Source organism: Amblyraja radiata, chromosome 12, assembly GCF_010909765.2.
Source record: "Amblyraja radiata isolate CabotCenter1 chromosome 12, sAmbRad1.1.pri, whole genome shotgun sequence".
Lineage (NCBI taxonomy): Eukaryota > Metazoa > Chordata > Chondrichthyes > Rajiformes > Rajidae > Amblyraja > Amblyraja radiata.
Genome location: NC_045967.1, coordinates 53,366,680 through 53,392,282, shown reverse-complemented (window position 1 = coordinate 53,392,282; position 25,603 = coordinate 53,366,680). Strand labels below are relative to the sequence as shown.

Genomic DNA, 25,603 nt, shown 5'->3' with positions numbered 1-25,603 from the left:
CTCATTGAAACTTGTCGAATAGGTCTGGTTTGAGTGGATGTGGAGGGGAAGTTTCCACTAGTGGGAGAGTCTAGGACCAGAGGACACAGCCTCGGAATAAAAGGATGTACCTTTTGGAAAGTGGAAGAGGAATTTGTTCAGCCAGATGGTGGTGAATCTGTGGAACTCATTGCCATAAACAGCTGTGGAGGCCAAGTCAATGGGTATTTTTTAAAGCTGGGATTAATAGTTTCTTGATGAGTACGGGTGTCAAAGGTTACAAGGAGATTGGGTTGAGAGTGAAAAAAAAAAATCAATAGCTTAATGGTTAAATTGTAATATTATAAAATATCTGCAAGGTTCCATGAAATACTCTGGGATAATTTCAAAAGGTTGGACAGACGTTGTTTTCCCTGGAATGCTGGAGATGGGTGTGGAGGGGAGGGGGGGGGGAGGAATTCTGAGAAATATCTGAAATCATGAGAAAGGCAGGCAGTGGGAACCTTTCTCCCAAGATGGGGATATCAAACATTGGAGGGCATGGATTTCAGGTAAAAGGGGCAACGTTTGAAGATGCATGGGGCACTGTTTATAAAATGGGCGAGTGCCTGAAATACTGGGGGTAGTGGTGGTGGTGGAGGCAGGTACAATAGTGGCATTTAAGAGACTTTTGGAATGATGATGCTGGAAATAGAGTATGGTCCGAAGAAGGGTCTCGACCCAAGATATCACCCATTCCTTCTCACCAGCGATGCTGCCTGTCCCGCTGAGTTACTCCAGCATTTTGTGTCTATAATATGGATCGTGTTGTAGGTAGATAAGAGTTGGACTCCAGTCACTGGATAGCAGTGTGCAGTTTTAGTCTCCCAATTTTAGGAAGGACATTCTTGCTATTGAGGGAGTGCAGCGTAGGTTCACAAGGTTAATTCCCAGGATGGCATTTGTTGATAGAATGGAGTGGCTGGGCTTGTATACTCTGGAATATAGAAGGATGAGAGGGAATCTTATTGAAACTTAAGATTATTCAGGGATTGGACACGCTAGAGGCAGGAAATAGTTAAGGGGCTGTCCCACTGTAAGAGCTAATTCAAGAGTTCTCCCGAGTTTCCCTTGATTCGAACTCTGAGAATTACGGTAATAGCCGCTCGTAGGTACTCGGGGCTCTCGTGGACATTTTTCAACATGTTGAAAAATCTTCAAGAGCTTACCGTGTTTCCCGAGTACCTGCCGTTAGTGTTACGAGCCGCTAAGAGACATCCTGAGCTCCGATGTACCCGCTACGTACATTCTACGTGCTTACCACGAGTTTGATTTTTCTTTTTTTTTTTAACTCGGGAGAGCTCTTGAATTACCTTGTACAGTGGGACAAGCCCTTAAGAATTAAAAAGGGATCCTTTAATAGGCCAGAGAGATACTAGTACACTGGTGGCTCGATTGTAATCATGTACAGTCTTTTGGCTCGTGGTTAGCATGCAACAAAAGCTTTTCACTGTACCTCAGTACACGTGACAATAAACTGAGCTCACAGTAGGTGGCAATTTCCTATAGTAGCCAAGGGAATGAAGCGCAAAGATTAAAGCAAGGAAGATCAGATCTGGAGAACTACACCGAGTGCATTTGCTGCCGTTTATACTCTTCCCACTTGCACCTGTTCACATTTAGCAAGTGGGCATCAACATTGAATTAAGCAGTGCGAGTGGAGTGGATGCTTTGAGCAGTTCAAGTAGATGTTCACCTGTAATTAAAGTCGAGGGTGTTTAATTGTCTCGTGTGCACTGGGACCAGAACAATGAAGTTGGTTTGTGGTGGCTTTACAGCACATTAAATGCAACAACACAACTAACCTGCAATAAGTCGTCCATTGTACCAGGTGCACCTGGCAATAATAGTGCTATCCAAAGTACGTGGTGCATCCTTAGCAGACAAGTCCAGAGTAAAAATACTGAATTGTAGGAGCTGATTTACTCACAAAGACAAGTGTGCTGGAGTAACTCAGTGGGTCAGGCAGCATCTATGGACAACATGGGTTGTGCTTGGGCAACTTGCACCTCAGTGGTAGGAATATTGACTTCTTAACTTCAAGTAACCCTTGCTTTCCCTCTCTCTCCATCTGTCCCCTTCTCAGTTTACCGACTAGTCTGACTCTTCCACTGATTACATTTTTTCCTTTGTCACCTTCTCCTGGCTAAAAATGACCTATTCTACATTATCCTTGAACTCGTCTCCTTTGATCTAATTTTCACACGTTGCTCTTCCTTATCTCTGACTCCCTCTCCCCTGACTCTCAGTCTGAAGAAGGGTCTCGACCCGAAACGTCACCTATTCCTTCTCTCCATAGATGCTGCCTCACCCGCTGAGTTACTCCAGCATTTTCGGCTACTGTTGATTTTTCCAGCATCTGCAGTTCTTTCTTAAACAAGGAACTGCAGAATCTGGTTTACTAAAAAAGTTTAATTTAATTCGCATGTTTAATCAATGTTTAATTATTAATGTTTTATGTGTCATTCCTAACTCACTATGTCATGTCACTTGCGGGCGGAGCACCAAGGCAAATTCCTTGCATGTGAATAATTGGCCAATAAACGTATTCATTCAAAAGATAAAAGTGCTAGAGTAACGCAGTGGGTCAGGCAGCATCTGTGTAGGACAAGGATAGGTGACATTCCAGGTTGGGATCCTTCAGTCTGAATGTGGTTGGTGGGGTAGAAAGCTGAAAGAGATGGGGACAGAAAGCCTGGCTTGTGATGAGTGGAAACAGCTGAGGGGTTTTAATTGCCAGCTTGTTGGACAGAGATGAAATGATAGATAAAGGTGGAAGAGGTTTGAATTGTGAAGCCTGAGGAAGGAATATTGGTGGAGGGCTCTTGAGGCTAACGGAATCAAGGGATATGGGGAGAAAGCAGGAACGGGGTACTGATTCTGGGTGATCAGCCATGATCATATTGAATGGTGGTGCAGGCTAGAAGGGCCGATTGGCCTACTCCTGCACCTATTTTCTATGTTTCTATAGGTGGATGAAGTGTAGAGGTGTGTAGGAAGTAACTGCGGATGCTGGTTTACACCGAGGATAGACACAAAATGCTGGTGTAACTCGGCGGGACAGGCAGCATCTCTGGAGAGAAGGAATGGGTGACTTTTCGGTTCGAAGAAGGTTGACCCGCAAGGTCACCGATTTCTTCTCTCCAGAGATGCTGCCATGTCCTGCAGAGTTACTCCAGCATTGTGTCTGAAGGGCAGAAGGATGGGGGCACAGGGAGCGGAGTTGTTTGCTGGTTAGTTAACTAAATTGGAGTGGCTCTTCAATGGCTTTGGGATTTAGGTTATAAGGTCATAAGTGATGGGTGTAGAATTAGGCTATGCACCCCATCAAATCTACTCTGCCTTTCAATCATGGCTGATCTATCTCTCCCTCCTAACCCTATTCTCCTGCCTTCTCACCATCACCACTGACACCCGCACTATTCAAATCTAATAAATCTGATTTTAATCTGCAAGATTTCATATTTCCATTTTGCTAAATAAATCTGATTTTAATCTGCAAGATTTCATATTTCCATTTTGCTAAATTTCAACAACCCCCCCCCCCCCCCCCCCCCCCCCCACCCCCCGGCTGCCAAAGCTACAGCAAGTTGTGTTACAGAAAACCAGAAGTATCTTTGTCAGTGATCATCCCTGACTCTATGGTTTAGGGCTCTTAAACAAGCCTGCATGGATTTACCATAAGCCGCATACACTGGTCATATTCTGCATGTACAAGTATCATCTGTAAACATTGGCATCTGTAATACAAACTGCAAGTATGGCTTCAAAATACTGCGGCAATAAATCTGGCTGGCATGCACTAAGTTGGAACGGATTTGATTTCATTTCGGATTGAAATGAGAAAGCCAGTCGGAGCCTTCAAATCCAGTTTCGCAATTCTGGAAGATGTACTGCAGAACACATTTCCTTTCCATTCCTCCACCGTGCCTTGATACTGTTAGCTAATAAATCAGACTAACCATCTGACATGAAAGCTCCAGCTGAAATTCCCATTCTATGTTGTGTGTGTGTGTACGTACGTACGTACATACTGCTGGTCTGTGTGATCACGGAGCTTCAGAAATTATCCTTCCATTATAAGTTGTCTACCTTCGATTTTTCTTAAACATCCATTATAAAGTTCAGTTTACTGTCACTTGTACCGAGGTACAGTGATAAGCTTTTGTTACTGGCCATCCAGTCGGCAGAAAGACAAGTCGTGATTACAACCGAGCCATTCACAGTGAAAAGGGAATAAAGTTTAGTCCCAAGTAAAGCCAGAAAAGTCCGATCAAGGATAGTCCGATGGTCACCAATGAGGTAGATAGTAGTTCAGGACTGCCTTCTGGTTGTGGTAGGATGGTTCAGTTGCCTGATAACAGCCGGGAAGAAACTGTCCCTGAATCTGGAGGTGTGCGTTTTGTTCTGAGTGATGCTGTGTTGCACTGCAGTGCTGTTTATGTGGTTTTTAGCTGTGCTGAAGTTAGAATTCAATTTGCATTTAAGAGTGCATTTGTGTAGCAAAACAATTCTTCACGTTGCAAGTGTAACAATGGCTTTGAGATGGGGAAAGCACGCGCATGTCATGGTTCTTGCACTATCGTGCAACTCCACTAGATGGTGCACTCAGTCTTGCACAAACATCAAGGCAGCCAAACCAAAAAAGTTTCCAGCTTTTCACACAATCTGTATATTTTTGCATAATTTTCATAGAATCACTGTGATACAGTGTGGAAACGGGTCATTCAGCCCAACTTGCCAACATGTCCCAGCTACACTAGTCCCACCTGCCTGTGTTTGGTCCATATCCCTCCAAACCTGTTCTATCCATGTACCTGTCTAACTGTTTCTTAAACGTTGGGATAGTCCCAGCCTCGACTACCTCCTCTGGCAGCTCGTTCCATACACCCACCGCCCTTTTCCTTTCGAAGCTGCACAAACTGAGAGATGTTGAAAGTGTGGAGGAAAAAGTTCCACAAAATAATCATATCCCCAACCAAAAATGTTTGTGATTAAAAACCAAAAATGCTGGAAAATCTCTGCTGGTCAGTTAGCGTCTGTGGAGATGGGAAGCTTGCATTTATTTAACTTTTAAATTCAGAATGGAAAGTCCACGCTGACACAGATGAGAGTGGATGAGACCTTGTGTGAACTGGTGAAAGGTGGCAAAGGGCCTGTTTCCATGGAAGGACTCCAGCTTTTTGTCTATCCTCTCTAGAACTTGGTGTTATTCAACCATTGCTTGTCGCGGTTTTCAAGTTGGGCTTACCAGCTGGAATATTGGTGCTCTCTGCTTCCCTTAGTGTTCAATTCTCAACGTGTTCTGTTTTTCTTTCAATGAGGTCCTCTTCCTGAAATGGGTGAAGCGATGACTTCTCCCGCTCCCCCGCCATATTCCTGTGATCCCAACGGCAATGACCTACCTCAAGGTGAGGCCCTGTTACACTGAACGCAGCCAAATGCCACTCGATGATTTGTGTCGCTTTGTACTGAATCTGTTTTCTTTTTCTTAGATAGGAAGGTGGTTCAGTATTACTTCAACCTTGGCTTGCAGGTGAGTTTGTCCCCGGTTAGGGGATTACCAATAAGTTTATAGATACAGAATGAAATTGAAAGGCCTGTAACAGGTTGGTGCCTTTACTGAACTGGTATAGAAGGCAAAAACTAAATGGTCTACCCCTTATTCTTAAACTGTGACCCTTGGTTCTGGACTCTCCCAACATGTGGACATTTTCCCTGCATCTAGCCTGTCCAATCCCATAAGAATTTTATGTTTCTATAAGATCACCACTCATCCTTCTAAACTCCAGTGAATGCAAGCCCAGTCGTACCATTCTTTCATCATAAGTCAGTCCCGCCATTCAGGGAATTAACCTGGTGAACCTACACTGCACTCAATAGCAAGGAATTAAGTTTGTTAATGCCGTCTGTACCAAGGTACAGTGGAAAGCTTTTGTTTTGCATGCAGTCCAAGATCGGACCACTCCATAACTGAATATAAGCAGAGACACGGCATGCTGGAGTAACTCAGCAGGTCGGGTAGCTTCTGTGGAGAACATAGATAGGTGACGTTTTGGTTCTGGACCCATCTTCAGACTGATTGTAGTGGGTGGGGGAAAAGAACAGGTGGGAGAGAGGAAGGGCAGGACCAAGTCTGGCATGTGCTGGGAAGACTCTGTCCAGGGTATTCTTGCTTAGCAGGAACAAAGGCCACAGATTAAAATCAAAGGCATGAGACAAAAGAATTGAAGGATTACAATCCAGTCAATACAACTTGTGTGGTCCTACATACATCAGAGTGCACTGCTTTTTCTTGGCTTCAGCAGAATATATATTTCAACATAAACAGAATATATATTTCAGCATAAATGCTGGAGTAACTCAGCGGGTTATACAGTACCTCTGGAGGAAAGGGATAGGTGATGTTTCAGGTCGAGACCCTTCATCACACGAATGGAAAAGGGTCTTGATGTCTGAAGGGTCCTGACCCGAAACGTCACCCATTCTCCAGAGATGCTGCCTGTAACGCTGAGTTACCACAGCACTATGTCTGTCTTCGGTGTAAACCACCATCTGTAGTTCCCTCCTGTACGTATACTTCAACATATTTGTTTTTAAATGAAGGAACAATGTTCATCTGGGGATTCACTTCCCCAATGTGCTTTTTCTTTCCCCGCTGTCTAACTGATGCAATAAGTGCAGTTTTTCTTGAAAGCCTATTTTAAAGCCTGCAACACTAAAATGGCTGATGCTGTCAGCGTTTAGCATGGGCCAAGTGTAGCAGAATGCTTTAATGAATTTGTGACTGCTTCTATCTTGTTGAAGATCAGTGGTAGATACTTTGGAGTTTGATATTATTATGACCCGAGAGTTTGGAGCCGCATAAGCATTTTGTGTGAATTATTTAGCCATGAATCCTGGTTTTGAAAGAATAGCTTCCCCCTTGTTGCACCTCGCGTGTATTTGACTGAGCAAGGCATGAATGTTGCGGTTTATCTTTGATCACCATGTGCGTTGTGTGTTTTTGTTTCTAGTGCTGCCACCAGAGTTACTGGCCGCCTGTGGTGTACATGCCGCCGCATCAGCCGCTGGATGTCCATCCAGTGTTCCCGGCAACCGCTCAGTTTGTTGAGCACTCGCCAGTGCCGCCACCTTACGGTGATGGTGGCAGAAACGATGACCATTCCAGTTCCTCTGACACCTCTTACAACGGCAAGTTGCGTCTTGACCTGATGGGGAAATGCGCGTGTAAATCCTGCTAGCCTTGCCCGTTACCGGAACATCTTGTGTGCCAGATGAAGGGTGGTAGTTGCTGCCTCACAGTGCCAGAGACCCAGGTTCGATCCTGACTGTCTGTACGGAGTTTGCACGTTCTCCCTGTGACCGTGTAGGTCCCTCCCACACTCTAAACACATGCAGGTTGGTAGTCCCTTAGTGTGTAGGATAGAATTGGCGTTCGGGCTATTGCTGGCCGGCGCAGGCTCGGTGGGCCGAAGGGCCTGTTTCCGTGCTCTATCTCTAAACTACTTTCTTTCAGCAAATCTTTCCAAAATCCCATGTCTAAAATTTCTAAGGGAAATTGTTCAAACGTCAATTACTGCACAAATTTTGGAGTGAATCGTGAGTTCATTGGTTATAGCAGCCAAATGAGTCCATTCAGCCCATCAAGTCTACTCTGCCATTTAATCATGGCTGATCTATTGCTCCCTCTTAACCCCATTCTCCCGTCTTCTTCCTAACCCCTGACACCCATACTAATTAATCAGTAATTTAATAAACATTTTTATGTTTAATGTTAAATTCTATAGTGTTTATCTTATTTGTGCTGCAATGGCAACTCGAATTTCACTGGATCAATTGGTGTATGTGGCAATAAATGCCCTTTGTTCCATCTTAAAAAAATATCCATTCACTTGACCTCCATAACATGTACATGACCTCCACAACCACCTGTGGCAATGAATTCCACAGATTCACCACCCTCTGACCAAATAAATTCCTCCTCATCTTTCTGAAGATGCGTCCTTTAATTCTAAGGCTAAGCCCTCTGATCCTAGTCACTCCCGCTAGTGGAAACATCCTCTCCATATCCAATGTTTTTCTCACCTCGGTCCTTAAAGACTTCCCCCTTATCCTTAAACTGTGACCCCCTTGTTCTGGACTTCCACAACATCGGGAATAATCTACCTGCATCTAGCCTGTCCAACCCCTTAAGAATTTTGTGAGTTTCTTTAAGATCCCCCCTCAATCTTCTAAATTCTAGCGAGTACAAACCGAGTCTATCCAGTCTTTCTTCATATGAAAGTCCTGCCATCCCAGGAATCAGTCTGGTGAACCTTCTCTGTACTCCCTCTATGGCAAGAATGGCTTTCCATTGAATTCCATTGTCCTATCTGGGACACATGACAATAAAACACTCTTTACTCTTGACACTCCGAAGACTGGTTTGTAGGCTAGTTGGCTTGGTATAATTGCAAACTATCCCTAGCCTGTGTAGGATTGTGTGCGGGGATCGCTGGTCGGTGCGGACTCAGTGGGCCGAAGGGCCTGTTTCCACACTGTATCTCTAAACTAAACTTGAGGGAAATGGGTTGCTGTGTTTGTTTTCTGTACTAATGGACTGCCTTTATTTTGCAGGTTACACTGCTGCAGAGGCTCAACCAGTTCCACAGTCGACAGTATATTATCCAGTGCTGACGGACCAGTACGTTCCACCGCCTCTTTCTACCTACGATCCTTGCATCCCTGTGACAACCACGCTTCACCATGTTGGGCCTTGGTATCCGGCAAGCCAGCTATGTCCTAACTCCAGGCTTCAGACCACGACATGCCCGACCCTCCCCCCTCCGCTCAATTACGTTGCATCTGCCAACCAGCCAACCCACTATGCATCTCACTAACTTATGGAAGTGCCTTTCTGGTTCCGCAGACCCAACTTGACTTAATTCCCTCCATTCTTGGTGCACCCCATCCTCTAGTTTGAATATTTTCACCAGTCACGATAAAAAATCTACCATCTGACATGTTTGGTGTTTTGGTAAATGGGGATTTTTCTCACCAATTCTTTGTGCTTTTTTCCTCGGTCTGGCTGGTAAAATTCCCCAAGTATATTTGCAGACCAAAAAAAATGTGCACAGCTAATAAGTAAATGTTTCTCCTTCAATAACACCTTCCCTGCCCCCTCTTCAATCCTGATCTTCAAGCGACAAGTGTTCATGCTTTTTCTGTCACTGCACAATGTCAACAGAAGTTCAACTTGCCAATTTGAAGATTGACGGTGAATCTGGATTCTGTCGAAGAACTCTTGCACCACGTATTGCCTTCCGCAGGGATATTGTCCCTACTTGACATTGTTTAAATGAACATGCTTTCAGTATCACTTCTACCTCATCTTTGGTGTGTGCCTTGTCTTCAAGGCCTGTGTGTATGTTGTCGTCCAGAGTCCAGCTCGGCTGAAAACGTTGACTTTCTCTTGGTTTGTTGGGCGACTGAAGAATGTTTGGCACTGATATTTCTCTTTTTGTTCAAGACTCTTGATGTCCGTGGCTTTGTTGCCAAGAAGCTGGTGTTATTGTGGGTTCCTAACGTTGAAGCAATAAAACTCGAGCACTGCAAACTGTTTCTGTGTCCGTGTGCTGCTTTTGCAGGTAATAGACAATAGGTGTGGGAGTAGGCCATTCAGCCCTTCAAGCCAGCACCACCATTCACTGTGATCATGGCTGATCATCCACAATCAGTACCCTTTTCCTGCCCTCTCCCCATAATCCCTTGACTCCGTTATCTTTGAGAGCTCTTTCTAACTCTCTCAGAGAATTGGCCTCCACTGCCATCTGAGGCAGAGAATTCCACATATTCACAACCCTCTGGGTGACAAAGATTTTCATTGTCTCCGTTCTAAATGGCCTACCCCTTATTCTTAAACGGTGGCCCCTGGTTCTGGACTCCCCTAACATCGGGAACATGTTTCCTGCCTCTAGTGTGTCCAATCCCTTAATCTTATGTTTCAATAAGATGCCCTCTCATCCTTCTAAATTCCAGAGTATACAAGCCCAGCTGCTTGATTCTATCAATATATGACAGTCCCGCCATCCCAGAACTTAACCTGGTGAATCTACGCTGCTCTCCTTCAATAGCAAGAATGTCCTTAAATTTGGAGTCCAAAACTGCACGCAATACTCCAGGTGTGGTCTCACTAGGGCCTCTTTGCTCCTATACTCAACTCCTCTTGTTATGAAGCTTTCTTCACTTCACTGTGGAGGGCATTGTTAGCGTTTATTTCAAGAGGGCTAGATTACAAAAACGGATGTAATGCTGAGGCTCTAAGGTGCAGGTCAGGCCACATTTGGCGTATTGTGAGCAATTCTGGGCACCATATCTGAGGAAGGATGTGCTGGCTCTGGAGAGGGTAGAGGAGGTTGACAAGAATGATCCCAGGAATGAGTGGGTTAACATATGATGAGCATTTGATGCCACTGGGCCTGTACTCGTGTGAAGTTTAGAAGAATGAGGGGTAACCTGATTGAAACTTAGCTAATAGTGAAAGGCTTGGATAGAGTGGATGTGGAGAGGATGTTTCCATTAGTGGGAGAGTCTAGGACTAGAAGTTACAACCTCAGAATTAAAGGACATTCCTTTAGGAAGAAGATGAGGAATTTCTTTAGTGGGAGGGTGGTGAATCTGTGGAATTCTCTGCCACAGAAGGCTGTGGAGGCCAAGTCAGTGGATATTTCTGAGGCAGAGATAGATTCTTGATTAGTACGGGTGTCAGAGTTATGGGGAGAAGGCAGGAGAATGGGGTTAGGAGGGAGAGATAGATCTGCCATGATTGAATGGCGGAGTAGACTTGATGGGCCGAATGGCCTAATACTTTTCCTATCACATATGACAAACTGGAGTAGCTGAGGTAACTCAGCGGATCAGGCAGCACCTCTGGAGAAAAGGGATGGGTGATATTGCGGACCGAGATCCTTCATCAGATCAGAAAACTTAATGTTAACGGACTGAAATGGAAATGTGGGGAAACAAGGGAGAGGTAAATTGGAAACAATCTCTTAGCTTTAGTTATTGTGGAATTGTAGCAGGGCACAGAACTGAAGAGGCTCTTTGGTTCACTGCCTTTGTTCATTTATTTTCCCCAATATTGATTATTCATCTAATTCCCTTTTGAACGCAGCTTGTGAATCTATTTCTAGCCCCCTTGAGTGGCAATGCATTCCGTATCTAAACCACTCTGCCTTTATTTTCTCGTCTCTCTGCCTTTTTTTGCCAATCACTTTGGATCAGGTGACCTCCGGGTTTGAATCCATTATGGTTAGAAAGATTTTTAATTGCTGATAAAACCGTATGTGACCTAAACTGCATCCATTATAACCCTAGGCCCACTTTCCTCAGAGCCAGCTTGGCGAGGTGTTTGGATAATGCTGCCTTGTCCAATTGGTTAGTAGGGGGGTTGTGGGGAGATGGCAGGAGAATGGTGTTGAGAGGGAAAGAATGATTGAATGGCAGAGTAGACTTGATGGGTCGAATGCCCTAATTCCGCTCCTATCACTTAAACTGTTCGACCAGAGAGGGAATATGGCACAGATGCTAGCAATTTGTCAGAGTAAACTTTAATCGATAAATCGACATTTGTTTTGACAATGGAAAAATGAATGAATCTTTCATTATTTGAAATATACTTTGTCATATTTTGGGAATCTCTATCCTGCAACTGGACATTTGGACGGCTTCATGGACAGGAGTGCAGGAGGAACTCGGCAGGTCAGGCAGCATCTGCGGAGGAAATTGTCACAGGTTTTGTATTGGGACCCTTCGGCCTGAAGGAGGGTCCTATCCTGAACCGTCACCTGTCCAGTGCCTCCCCAGACACTGCCTGACCCACTGAGTCCCCTGCCAGCACTTTGTGTTTTGCTCAAAATTCCTGCCACCTACCACACTGGAGGCCCTTGGACTACCTTTAATCAGTCTTTACTGGACTTTGTCTTGCACTAAACGTCATCCTCACTGCCAACTCTCACGCTTTGAGCATGAGACTCATGCCCTCAAGCAAGCTCTCAAGCCCTCACGCTCATCAGACATTTCTCACGCTCAGTGGTGAGAAATGTTGTGATCAACGAAAATTTCAAAACTCGGATAAACTGCATGGTCCGCGGGTGTTGGAGGGCCGGGGGTGCGGGAGGGATGGAGGCGGAACCAGGGGCGGGAACAGATGCGGGGAGCCGGGACTGGTGAGTTTGCGGCGCTGTCGAGCGCTGTCGAGGGTTTGGGCGGCTAGCGAGTCGCTCGCTGCAGCTCTGGCCATGGAGCGCTCCGGACAGTGCATGTCCCGGGCCTCGGAGGCGTCGGGAGCTCCGCTGCCGCGAGAGTCTCTGTGCCGAAGGGACAGACTCTCAAAGGGAGGTAGAGAGAGAGGAAGGAGACAGTGGGGAGAGACAGAGAGGGCATGAATGGAGAGAGAGAGAAGAGGGGGAAGGGTGAGAGGGAAGAGAGAGGGGGTGGAGAGGGAGGAGAGGGTAGGAGAGAATGGGGAGGGGAGAGGGGGAAAGATAGAGATGGGGGGGGGCAAAGAGAAAGGGGAGATAGAGACAAAGAGGGGAGAGAGAGCCAGGGGGAGAGTGAGGTGGGAGGGAGAAATGGGGGAGAGAGATGAGAGAGAGGGGAGAGTGGAGGGAGAGAGAGAAGAAAGGGAGAGACAGAGGGGGGGGCGGAGAGGGAGGGGGGCAGAGAGGAGAAAGAGAGGGGAGAGAGAGTTAGGGGAAAGAGGGGGAGAGAGAGGGGACAAGAGAAAGAGGGGGAGGGGAGAGGGGGGGGCAGAGTGAGGGGAGAGAGAGTTAGGGGAAATAGAAGGGAGGGGGGAGAGGAGAGAGAGGGGGGAGAAAAAGGGGGGGGAGAGATGGAAGGGGAGAGAGAGGGGAGGGGTGAGAGGGGAGAGAGGGATGAGAGTGAGGTGGGAGAGAGAGAGGGGGGGTGAGGGGGTTGAGAGGCAGGGCTGCCAACTCCCATGCATTGAGCGTGAGAATCACGCATTTCACCAAATTCTCACGCTGATCACAAATTTCTCTCTGTCGTGAGAAATTCTGTGATCAACGAAAATCTCAAAACTCATATCAACTGCATGGGCCGAGGGTGTTGGAAGCGGAAGCAACGGTGGGGACAGATGCGGACGGGGAGCGGGGCTGGCGAGTGTTTGCCGGGCTGGCGAGTCGCTCACTGCAGCTCCGGCCATGGAGCAGCCTCAGTGCACGAGTCCCGGGCCGTCGGAGGCGTCGAAGCGTTGCGCCGCTGCCGTGAGTCTCTGTGCCGAATTCGCCCAGGTGACCGGCATAGATCAGGCTGCGGCTCGGTGCATCCTGGAGGACAACTAGTGGCTGCTGGATGTAAGTACCAAGCACTGGGCAGATACGGTGGAAGATAGTGGACTTCAAATGGGCGAGGTTGGAGAAAGCATCCTGCTTGCCTGCTAGATTTTTACTTACTGTAACTGCAGGAAAAATGTTCCCGATGTTGGGGGCGTTCAGAACCATGGGTCACAGTTTAAGAATAAAGGGGGGGGGGCCAGTTAGGACTGAGATGAGAACAAACTTTCTTCACGCAGAGTTGTGAATCTGTGGAATTCTCTGCCACAGAAGGCAGTGCAGGCTAATTCACTGGATGTTTTCAAGAGAGAGTTACATTTAGTTCTTGGGGCTAACGACATCAAGGGATATGGGGAAAAAACAGGAAAGAGGTACTGATTTTAGATGAATAGCCATGATCATATTGAATGGCAGTGCTGGCTCGAAGGGCCGATGGCCCATTCCTGCACCTATTTTCTATGTTTCTATGCTTGAGTATATGGCAATAAAACTCGATCACTTGATTTTGAAGCATTCGTGCATGGTGGAGGTATAATGCAGTCATAGAGTGATACAGTGTGAAAACAGGCCCTTCGGCACAACTTGCCCACACCCGCCAACATGTCCCAGCTACGCCACCTGCTTTTTGTCCATACCACCAAACCTGTCCTATCCATGTATCAGTTTAACTTTTTCTTAAATGTTGGGATGGTCCCTGCCTCAACTACCTCCTCTGGCAGCTTGTTCCATACACCCATCACCCTTTGTGTGGATAAAGTTACCCCTTAAAAAGTAACCTCTTAAAAAATACTTCATACAAAAAACATTGAAATCATACTTCTACAGTGCACTAAAACATGATTTTAATACATCAAATTTCAAAAGGTTCCTACCCTGGGAGGGGGGGACACCCTTCTTCCACACCCTCTCCTCACTCGGTTGCTCCACTCCCTCACCGGTTACCCCCAAGGCCAGTGATCGCACAGCCTCCCCCTTTCAAAAATGCTCCAATCCAATTTAAAGCATATATATTGCATTCAAGTGTAAGTTAAAAGACTCGCTACAGCATGCACCATATTGCACAATTTCAAGCTGAAAAATGCAAATGTTCCGTACCAATGGGAGAGGGACATTTAAGGGATCGGAGCATTGCTAAAATGCCAGCCCAATTCAATCGGGAGATCAAGATGCCTCTTGCTATGATGCTATTAATGTCACCATTCTCAATTGCACCTGAACTAAGGGGAGAGGTAAGTCTTGGTACCGGCGAGTCTGCAATTGCCAAAGATTTCGGATTCTAATTCCAGATACGATGGCAGATTTGTTTTCCTGAACAACATAGTGGTGCAGGACTGAAACACTTCAGCCCAACTTGCCACAGCGTCCACAATGCCCCATCTACACTTGTCCCTTTTTGGCCTATATTCTCTCCCCCCCCCCCCCCCCCCACCCTAAGCCTTTCTTATACATGTACTTGTCCAAATGTTATAGGAAACAAATGTAGAAACAGAACTGCAGATACTGTTTTACCAAAAAAGAAGATTGGGAATGGGTGGAAAAGTTTACTTTGCTGAGCAGCTGGGAGATCAGGTTGGTGTAGGAGGACTCCGATTTGCTAAACACTTCCACTCCCCCTCCCATTCCCAATCTGACCTTTCTGTCCTCGGCCTCCTCCATTGTCAGAGTGAGGCCCAGCACAAATTGGTGGAACAGCTCCTCATATTTTGCTTGGGCAGCTTACACCCCAGCGGTATGAACGTTGACTTCTCCAACTTCAAGTAGTCCTTGCATTCCCTCTCTCTCCATCCCCCTTCCCCTCCCCAATTCTCCTGCCGGTCTTACTGTCTCCGACTACATTCTATCTCTGTCCCACCCACTCCCCTGGCATCAGTCTGAAGTCTCGACCCGAAACGTCACCCATTCCTTCTCTCCAGAGATGCTGCCTGTCCCACTGAGTTACTCCAGCATTTTGTGTCTACTTTTGATTTAAACCAGCATCTGCAGTTCTTTCCTACACATATGCAATGAGATAGTTGAGGCGGGTACTATCATTAACATTTTAAAGACACTTGAGCTGGTTCATGTGAAGGAAAGGTTTAGAGGGATATGGGCCGCATGCAGACAGGTGGGATTAGTGTAGATGGGTCATCTTGGTCACATGCGCAAGTTGGGCTGAAGGACCCGTTTCCATGCTGTATGGCTTTAGAGATACAGCATAGAAACGTGCCCTTCGTCCCACCGAGTCCAAACTGACCAGTGGACATCGTCCACTAGCACCATCCTACACACTGGGGGCAATTTTACCAAAACCAATTAACCTACAAACCTGCGTGTCTTTGGAGTGTGGGAGGAAACCAGAGCACCTGGAGAAAACCCACGAGGTCACGGGAGAGCGTACAGACAACCCCTGTAGTTCAGATCGAACCTGGCGCTGTAAGGCAGCAACTCTACCGCTGCACCACCGTGCCACACCATCTGTGACTATTGATGAGAGTGATTGATGTACGGGTGGCTAGTCGATCCCATTTCATGTTTTACGGACTCAGTCGCGATGCGCTACTCTCTCACCGTGCCAATGGGGAGAGGTGATGAACTGATCTGGCATTTCATAACTAGGATTCCATGAGAGTGTGTCTGTCTGGGCAACATCGTTGTGTTCAGCTACGCTCTGTAACCTTTGTAGATTGGCATCATGTATTGCCACCCAGAGCTCAAACATGCTTCCATGAGAAGAATCGTGTGCCTGGAACAACATTGAAGTATGCAAAATGTGGTGAGATTCTTAATGTTCATAAGTGATAGGAGCAGAATTAGGCCATTCGGCCCATCGAATCTACACTGCCATTCAATCATGGCTGATCTATCCCTCTCAACCCCACTCTCCAGCCTTCTCCCCATAACCTTTGACGCCCTAAACAAGAACCTATAAATCTCTGCCTTAAATAAAGAGACTCGATGGGCCGAATGGCCTAATTCCGCTCCCTTGACTTGGGAAATTATGAATAAACCTAAATTCTGAAGGACTGTTTGAATTCTTAGATAATGGAAAATGACAAGGCTGGTGTACAAAACGACAAGTCACAAAGTGCTGGAGTAACTCAGCGGGTCAGGCAGCATCTCTGGAGGTGGTGGAGCAGTGAGAGAGGGTCTAGCAGAACTACTGTCTGAAAGAGGAGGAGAATCTTCTTCAAGGTAGACAGACCTTGAAGAGATTCTGTAATGGAATATTAAAATGGAGAGATACGGAACTGCAGATGCTGGTTTACAACAAAAAAAGATGCAAAGTGCTGGAGTGTACGAAATTATACAAGGAATAGATCGGGTAGATGCACAGAGTCTTGCCCAGAGTTGGGGAGTCAAGAACTGGAGGACATACCTGTAGGTTCAAGGTGAGGGGAGAAAGATTTAATAGGAACCTTAGAGGTAACATTTTCACACAATGGGTGGCGGATGTATGGAACGAGCTGCCGAAGGAGGTAGTTAAACGCAACGTTTAAGAAACATTTAGACAGGTACATGGATAGGACAGGTTTAGTGGGATATGGGCAAGATACAGGCAGGTGGGACTAGTGTAGCTGGGACATGCTGGCCAGTGTGGACGTTGGACCGAAGGGCCTGTTTCCGCGCTGTATCTCTAAACTAATGTAAACTCAACTGTGTTTAATATGTGACGGTACTCTGCTCACCTTTGATAGTAAGAGTCAAAAATTGGGACTATTGAGTTCGATCCTTGTAGCATATCAGCCTCCCGTCCATTAAGACCTTAACATAGTTCAGGGCTGGGTTACAGGGCGAGTCTGTGGCATTCTCTGCCTCAGAGGGCGGTGGAGGCCGGTTCTCTGGATACTTTCAAGAGCGAAGTAGATAGGGCTCTTAAAGATAGCGGAGTCAGGGGATATGGGGAGAAGGCAGGAACAGGGTACTGATTGTGGATGATCAGCCATCATCACATTGAATGGCGGTGCTGGCTCGAAGGGCCGAATGGCCTACTCCTGCACCTATTGTCTATTGTAGAATTGTCTATTGTAGTCTCTTAGAATAAAGGGGAGGTCATTTAAGACTGAGGTGAGAAAAAACTTTTTCACCCAGAGAGTTGTGAATTTGTGGAATTCCCTGCCACAGAGGGCAGTGGAGGCCAAGTCACTGGATGGATTTAAGAGAGAGTTAGATAGAGCTCTAGGGGCTAGTGGAGTCAAGAGGATATAGGGAGAAGGCAGGCACGGGTTATTGATAGGGGACGATCAGCCATGATCACAATGAATGGCGGTGCTGGGTTGAATGGCCTCCTCCTGCACCTATTGTTTATTGTTTGCAATAAACATCCTATGCAAAACATTGGCAGCAAAACCGCCCACCCCCACCTTACTGGATCATCAACACCAGTGGAAGACGTGACGCAGGACGGACGATGCTGAAGGCGTTGATGGAAGGCGCACGTGCGGGGACAAAAGAGGAGCTCGGGTGGACAGAGATACGTGGTGCGTCCGTCACCGTGCACGTCGGATACCAGCACCACTGCGTCGCTAATAACAATGATGATGATGCTGATGAACATTAATGTTCTGTGAGCTACCAATCATCAATATATAAGTGTGCTCGTTATGTGAACAAATTGGAGTGTGTTATCGTGTGATGTTTTACCAATTTCTCCTTTCAGCAGAGCACAAGTCGGAAGAGTCATTGAATAATCTCCGCGTAATTTTCTTCGGCTCGATTTACCCATTTTGCTCTCTAGGTCTAATTATATGAGTCATTTCAAGCAATTTTCTCCCCTTAAACATGCAACGCTGTGCGTGACATCCGGCGAGCAGGCAGCGACCATTTTCTGCAGACGTGTAGGTGCCTCATGCAGAGAATAAACAGTTTAAGGAACAGCTTCACGGATAACTCCATGGGAGGTTGTCAGCCCGTGTAGGAGGGAACTGCGGATGCTGGTTTAAATCGAAGATAGACACACAACGCTGGAGTAACTCAGCGGGACAGGCAGCATCTCTGGAGAGAAGGAACGGGTGACGTTTCGGGTCGAGACCCTTCTTCTGATTAGTGTCTGAAGTCAGACTAGGCTAGTCTGAAGAAGGGTGTCGACCCGAAACGTCACCCATTCCTTCTCTCCGGTGGTTGTCAGCAGGTCAGATTTTTGACATTCACCGTGATAGAACTAGCGGAGATGATTCAAAAGGTTCAGGGTAACAATGAAGGCAGGACAACTGCTGTGTATACCTTGGTAATCAGATCATAGATGTATACAGGGGGCTTCATGGATTCAAAGTGTCAAAAAGTGGGACTGGTTAGAGGAGTTTGATCCAAACTCATGATGGGATTAGACTGGGTGAATGTACGGAGCCTATTATCCAGGGTAGGCGAATCAAAAACAAGGGGACATGAGTTTAAGATGAGAAGGGCAAGGTTGAATACAAACTCGAGGAGCAGCATTTTCACATAGATGGGTGTATGGAACAAGCTACCTTGGTGAGGTACAACAAGGACATTTAAAAGACAATTGGACAGATATATAGTTTGGAAATGATTAGAGGGATATGGACCAACCGCAGGCAAACGGGACTAGAATAGATGGGGCATCATGGTTAGCATAGATGAGTTGGGTTGAAGGGCCTTTATCCATGCTGTAGGTCTCTGACTGTTGTTTGAATCAGGAATACATATCCTCAAAGTAGCTAGGGAAATGTTATTTTCCCCTTAAGTGCATCAACCTTTAATTGGAGAAGTGACATTTTGAAAAGACAATAGACTATGACAATAGGTGCCTTTTTAAGAGCCCTATCTAGCTCTCTCTTGAAAGCATCCAGAGAACCTGCCTCCATCGCCCTCTGAAGATAGCGGAGTCAAGGGATATGGGTAGAAGGCAGGAACGGGTTACTGATCGTGGATGATCAGCCATGATCACATTGAATGGTGGTGCTGGCTCAAAGGGCCGAATGGCCTACTCCTGCACCTATTGTCTATATTGTCTATAAGAGAACAAAATAATATATATTAGTTTAATTTATAATTTTGAGATAGAGCATTAAAATAGGCCCTCTAGCCCACCGAGTCCGCGCCCACCAATGGTCACCGATACTCTAGTTACATCCTCTACGCGAGGGACAATTTACAGTAGCCAACCTGAATGTGCAAACTCCGTACAGACAGCACCCGTGGTCAGGATTGAACCCGGGTCTCTGGCGCTGTGAGGCAGCAACTCTACCGCTGCGCCACCGTGCTGCCCTGTAGTTCTAATTAGAGAACTAAAGGGATAAATGTTGGTCAGTCTAGTTTATGAGCCATGGGAATTGTGTCAGTGGAGCAGACAAGGGAATGAGACATGTTCACGCCTGCCCGCTTGGGTCAGGATTCACAGCAGGGGGTCTTTGGGATCTCCCGTATCCTTATGCTGGGCGCCGCCCCATAGACTTAGCGTGCGGATGGGACTTTGCAAATGGTGCAAATCTATTTGTCTGAAGAAGGGTCTCAACCCGAAACGTCATCTATCCATGTTTTCCAGAGATGCTGCCTGACCCGCAGGGTTACTCCAGCACTCTGTGTTCCTCTATTTGTTTCTGATGTGATCTGCCTCGTTCCACCTGAACCTTATGATCCCTGTGTCACAGTTTTCTAAACAGTTTTCTTTATTCACACGAGACCGCTGGCGAATCAGCTGAGCGTCGCCATGGATATTCATGCAGGAAGGAACTGCAGATGCTGGATTAAGCCAAAGAGAGACGCTAAAAGCTGGAGTAACTCAGCGGGTCAGGCAGCATCTCTGGAGAAAAGATATGGGTGACGTTTCGGGTCGGGACCCTTCTTCAGACTGAGAGTCAGGGGAAAGGGAAAGGAGAGATATAGACGGTGATGTCGAGAGATCTAGAACAAATGGATGAAAGATATGCAAAAAAGTCACGATGATGAAGGAAACAGGACATTGTTAGCTGTGGGCTGGGTGAAAATGAGTTACAGACAACGAGACTCGACAAGACGACTTTGAACCTCGTACAATGACTTGGGTGGGGGAGGGACGGAGAGACAGGGGATGCAGGGGTAACTTGAAGTTAGAGAAGTCAATATTCGTACCGCTGGGGTGTAAGCTGCTCAAGCGAAATATGAGGTGCTGTTCCTCCAGTGTGCGCTGGGCCTCACTCTGACAGGATTCGCTGGCACTCTGACGTGGATGATTTAAATTTTGAGGCTTGAGATCTGATGGTAAACATGACAATAATAATGGGGAGGAGGCAGGATAATGGGGTTAGGAGGGAGGGATAGATCAGCCATGATTCCTGGGATGTCAGGACTTTCATATGAAGAAAGACTGGATAGACTCGGCTTGTACTCGCTAGAATTTAGAAGATTGAGGGGGGATCCTATAGATTGTTCCCGATGTTGGGGAAGTCCAGAACAAAGGGTCACAGTTTAAGGATAAGGGGGAAATCTTTGAGGACCGAGATGAGAAAAAACATTTTTCACACAGAGAGTGGTGAATCTCTGGAATTCTCTGCCGCAGAAGGTAGTTGAGGCCAGTTCATTGGCTATATTTAAGAGGGAGTTAGATGTGGAACTTGTGGCTAAAGGGATCAGGGGGTATGGAGAGAAGGCAGGTACAGGATACTGAGTTGGATGATCAGCCATGATCATATTGAATGGCGGTGCAGGCTCGAAGGGCCGAATGGCCTACTCCTGCACCTATTTTCTATGTTTCTATGTTTCTATGATTGAATGGCAGAGTAGACTTGATGGGCCAAATGGCCTAATTCTGCTCCTATCACCGATGACCCCATGACCTTACACTAAACTTGCACCTGAACCTTCAGAACCTGAATAAATCAGACACCAGATTGCGATAAGTACGTTTTGGTATAAGAGAGGTTTACTGGCTGTAATTCACACACCAATAAAAAAAAATGTATTTAGACTTAAAATGACAACTTTCTGTGGCAAGTTTACTTGGTATCTGCTGTGCGGGTACAGACAGGGGTTTATGTCGGTCAATGGGTCTGAATGGGCAGTCCAGTGAGATGCTGCTTGGCAAAGCTAATTGCAGAATGGCCCATCTTCTTAATCCAAGCTCTTCCATTCTGTGCCTGGGCCTGAAGTAGCTGTGGGGTTTGTGGATAAATAACGGTGATCGCTATGAGGCTCGATAGTATTCGCACTATTCTCCTGGTAATTTACGGAAAGCAGGGTTTTCCTTTATAGGAAATGCCCCTTTTTACAGCCTTTTTGCGTTCCAGATATTTGATAGTTTTAAAGATAATTCCATGTGGATGTGACCCAAATCGCCTTGCGATAAAGTCCTATCCCATGTAGTCTTGCCGATTATAACTGAGTAGTTACATAGCCCTCTTGATGGCTGTTCCACCTGGTCATCAGCAAGTCACAGGCTTCTCCCCACGAATCATAGACATCACTCGATGAGTCAATGAGCTTATTGCTGGAGGCACTGATATTGGAAGAGCAAGGGAATGAGTCTGTGTGGTTCGTTGGACAATGGCTATCGATTGTGTTGGCCTCATTGAGACCGACTGCATGGAGGCTGCTCTCGCTCCTGGCCCTGTTGGCGGGGCTGGGGATCTGGGTGTACCTGAAGTCCTGCCACATGTTGTGCGCTTGGAGTAGCCCGTCGGAAATGCTGGCGACCGGCTCTGGAGACGTTTCCGACAGCTGGCCGTTCATCTTGGTGAAGAGTAGGCCGAGACGTTTAAAGGAATCCCCCTTGGAGTTCGGGTACCCCTGCAAGCGGTTGCCGTTTTGGATGGTAGAAGGTTGCTTGCTCAGCCGGCTATTCCGCGCCTTCTCCTCCAGGTCGATGCCGGAAACTGACTTAATGAGCGCCGAGACGCTGAACGAGTTCATTTTCAGCTTCTTTTTGTCGTTACTTTCTCCTCCCAAGCTGAACGACACTATTTGGTTGATCTTATCATCTGCACTATCTTCATCCATTTGCATGCCATCGCTGCTGGTCGAATACGTTCTCCGAGATGACTTTCTATTCCCAAGTAGGTCAAGAACTTCATAGCGGAAGCTGGAGATATCTTGCTTCAGTTCCTACCATCGTAAGAAAAAGAACACGCTATATTTCATGCGATATGCTATACGATATATGCTATACGAACGCATATATATGACCACATATACTATACGACATATACCATCAGCTATGCAGACATATATACCGTATGCTATATACTGTATCGACATGTGTGTGTTGTATGGGTAGGAAAGGACTGCAGATGTTGGTTTAAATCGAACGTAGACACAAAATGCTGGAGTAACTCAGCGGGACAGGCAGCATCTCTGGGGAGAAGGAATGGCTGATGTTTCGGGTCGAGACCCTACGTCAGTGGGAGTGGGTGGGACAGAGATAGAATGTAGTCGGAGACAGTAAGACTGGTGGACGAACTGGGAAGGGGAGGGGATGGAGAGAGAGGAAAAGCAAGAGCTATTTCGAGTTAGAGAAGTCAATAGACAATAGACAATAGGTGCAGGAGGAGGCCATTCGGCCCTTCGAGCCAGCACCGCCATTCAATGTGATCATGGCTGATCGTCCACAAGTCAATGTTCATACCGCTGGGGTGTAAGCTAACCAAGTGAAATATGAGGTGCTGTTCCTCTAATTTGGCGCTGGGCCTCACTCTGACAGTGGAGGAGGTTCCTCTCATTGTCACTCTGACCTTTCTGTCCTGGGCCTCCTCCATTGTCAAAGGAGGACCCGGTGTTGGGAGACTGCCGGGAAGGGGGAGAAATGAGGGTGGAGGGGGAGTGTGAAGGGGGGGGGGAGTGTGAAGGGGAAAGGGGGTGTGGGGGGAGATGATAGGTGTAGGGGGGGTGGGGGGGAGATGATAGGTGTAGGGGGAGGGAATAGGGGTGGGGGAGATGATAGGGGTGGGGGAGGGAACAAAGGAGGACCTGGCGTGGGATACTTTGTTACTTCTCAGCGCCCTTTATGTGGCCACTCTTTGCATACCTTGGCTATGCAAAGCAAAGAAATACACTGTGACATGTGACAATAAATAATTAATTAATTCATTCATGTTACGACATCTTTTCAACCAATTAACGATCATTCTCCTCACAGATGCCGACTGTCCTGCTGAGTAAATCCTACCATTTTCTGCTGTTGACGTACAAAGATTAATAGCAGAATGTAAGGCTGTGAAGCAAGATCTATGTGTACCTTAAAATTTTCTTCAGTCAGTCCTTCGTCGGTCTTGGCACTTCTGATCATCGCTGCAACGTACCTCTTTACTAAATTTTTAATAACCTCCTGTCAGATGAAAAGGAACAATGGAATAATTTTCCATACATCATTTCAGTTTGCTTTTGAACCATTAAGTGGCCTGTTCCACTTGGGCGTCATTTGGGCGTCACGTAGGTAGCGCGCGAAGATTTTGTGAATCCCAAAATCCTGGGGCGCCGCCAGCAACCGCCCGCAGCTGCGCGCAACCGCACGCAACCGCGCGTCACTGCCTAGGTCACCACGCACAATGCGCGCGTAATGCACGCCATGCGCGCGTCGTGACGCGTAAATTATGTCGCATACATGACGCGCAAATGACGCCCAAGTGTGACAGGCCCTTTAGTTTACATTGTCAACAGGATTTAACCAAAACCAAATTCTCCATTAAAAGGCCAGCAATATTAATATGGAATCTCATGCACATTATTAACTAGATATTTAACACAGCTTCATAAAATGACAATGTCTTCTCTTGTAAATGCTTTACTTCGATTAAATCTAATTATTTTTCCTTTAGGCTTTCCATAAAAAGACGATCCCTATCACTTCTATCCAAAGGATACGATTTAAAATACAATATTTATTCTGGTTCATAATTGTTATTTTTGGCTGAAATAAGAGACGTTTTCATTGTCTATTTAGAATTGATGGGAATAAAATGGTTTGGCAAAATAGCAGGAACAATTTAAATATGTTTATTTAAAATGTTAAAGTCAATAGAAGGGTAGAGCATTACGTACAATGTACGTTTAATGATGTCAGCTAAAGATACGCATCTCGTTAATTGACTTCATTAACAAAGAATAAATATCTCCATGATAAACCTTTGTGGAAACAGTACACTGACATCACATCAATGTTTAACATGGTTCATTTGGATTACTCATGTCCAGTGCTTGCCTAAATATCATATTGTAGTTTAGTTTAGTTTAGAGATACAGCGCGGAAACAGGCCCTTCGGCCCACCGAGTCCGTGCCGTCCAGCGATCCCCGCACATTAACACTATCCTACACACACGAGGGACAATTTAACAATTACACCAAGCCAATTAACGTACAAACCTGTACGTCTTTCGAATGTGGGAGGAAACCGGAGCACCCGGAGAAAACCCACGCAGGTCACGGGGAGAAGATACAAACTGCGTACAGACAGCACCCGTAGTCAGGATCGAACCTGGGTCTCTGGCGCTGTAAGGCAGCAACTCTACTGCTGCGCCACCATGTCGCAAAGTATTTAGTAAGATGGATAAGAAAGTAAGTTTGTTCGCAAATAAATATCAAGCAAGAGTTTGTGGCCTTGTTACTGCACTGTGCGAACTGCACTAGAATTGGCTTCAAGTCTATAATGTATGTATAGCAACAGGTGAAAGTGTACAATGAGCATTATGAGTGTAGGTTTGAGCAATGGAATAGATATGAGTGGGAAGAAGATAGTGGTAAGAGCCAGACGGAGATATCTTGTGTCAGCGCTTCATAATAACCAGGAAAACAAATAATTGCATTGGACTTATCACCTTGGATAGTGAACAACGGAAGTGATCCTTGAGATAGACACTAAACGCTGGAATAACTCAGCGGGACAGGCAGCATCTCTGGAGAGAAGGAATGGGCTACGTTTCGGGTCGAGACCCTTCTTCAGACCACAATATCCTTGAGGTATTTGTCAGTGAATGATGTGGAATGGGTTAATTCAATATTTTGCTTCATGTTATGTTAAGAAAGTACAAGTGGGTCAAAATGTTTAAGAAAGAACTGCAGATGCTGGTAAATTGAAGGTAGACACAAAATGCTGGAGTAACTCAGCGGGTGAGGCAGCGTCTATGGAGAGATGAATTAGCAACGTCTCAGGTCTCGCCTATTCCTTCCTTCCAGAGATGCTGCCTCACCCGCTGAGTTACTCCAACATTTTGTGTCTACCTTAGGTAAGGTACATGATACATGATATGGGAATAATGTTCAGAGGTGCTGCCTCACCCGTTTAATTACTGGAAGGACACGTTTCGGATCGGACCTTTTTTCAGACACAGCAGATCAGGGAGCA

General features: G+C 46.3%; 2 protein-coding genes across 4 annotated transcripts in view; one reads left to right on the top strand and one right to left on the bottom strand.

The window, feature by feature from the left end:
* The window catches only part of alg13 (ALG13 UDP-N-acetylglucosaminyltransferase subunit), a 60,636-nt gene extending 51,140 nt beyond the window's left edge, over window positions 1-9,496 (top strand). The window contains 4 exon segments of the mRNA XM_033030912.1: window positions 5,343-5,429; window positions 5,514-5,554; window positions 7,035-7,244; window positions 8,583-9,496. Coding sequence (XP_032886803.1) covers window positions 5,343-5,429; window positions 5,514-5,554; window positions 7,035-7,244; window positions 8,583-8,900 — 656 coding nt within the window. The 3' untranslated portion in view covers window positions 8,901-9,496.
* Window positions 9,497-21,174: 11,678 nt separating this feature from the next.
* LOC116979221 (short transient receptor potential channel 5-like) overlaps window positions 21,175-25,603 on the bottom strand; it is a 76,953-nt gene continuing 72,524 nt past the window's right edge. For all 3 annotated transcript variants that reach the window (XM_033030794.1, XM_033030796.1, XM_033030795.1), the window contains 2 exons: window positions 23,500-23,589; window positions 21,175-22,370 (listed from right to left, as the gene is read on the bottom strand). In XM_033030794.1, coding sequence (XP_032886685.1) covers window positions 21,642-22,370; window positions 23,500-23,589 — 819 coding nt within the window. In that variant the 3' untranslated portion in view covers window positions 21,175-21,641. The remainder of the gene's footprint in view (window positions 22,371-23,499; window positions 23,590-25,603) is intronic.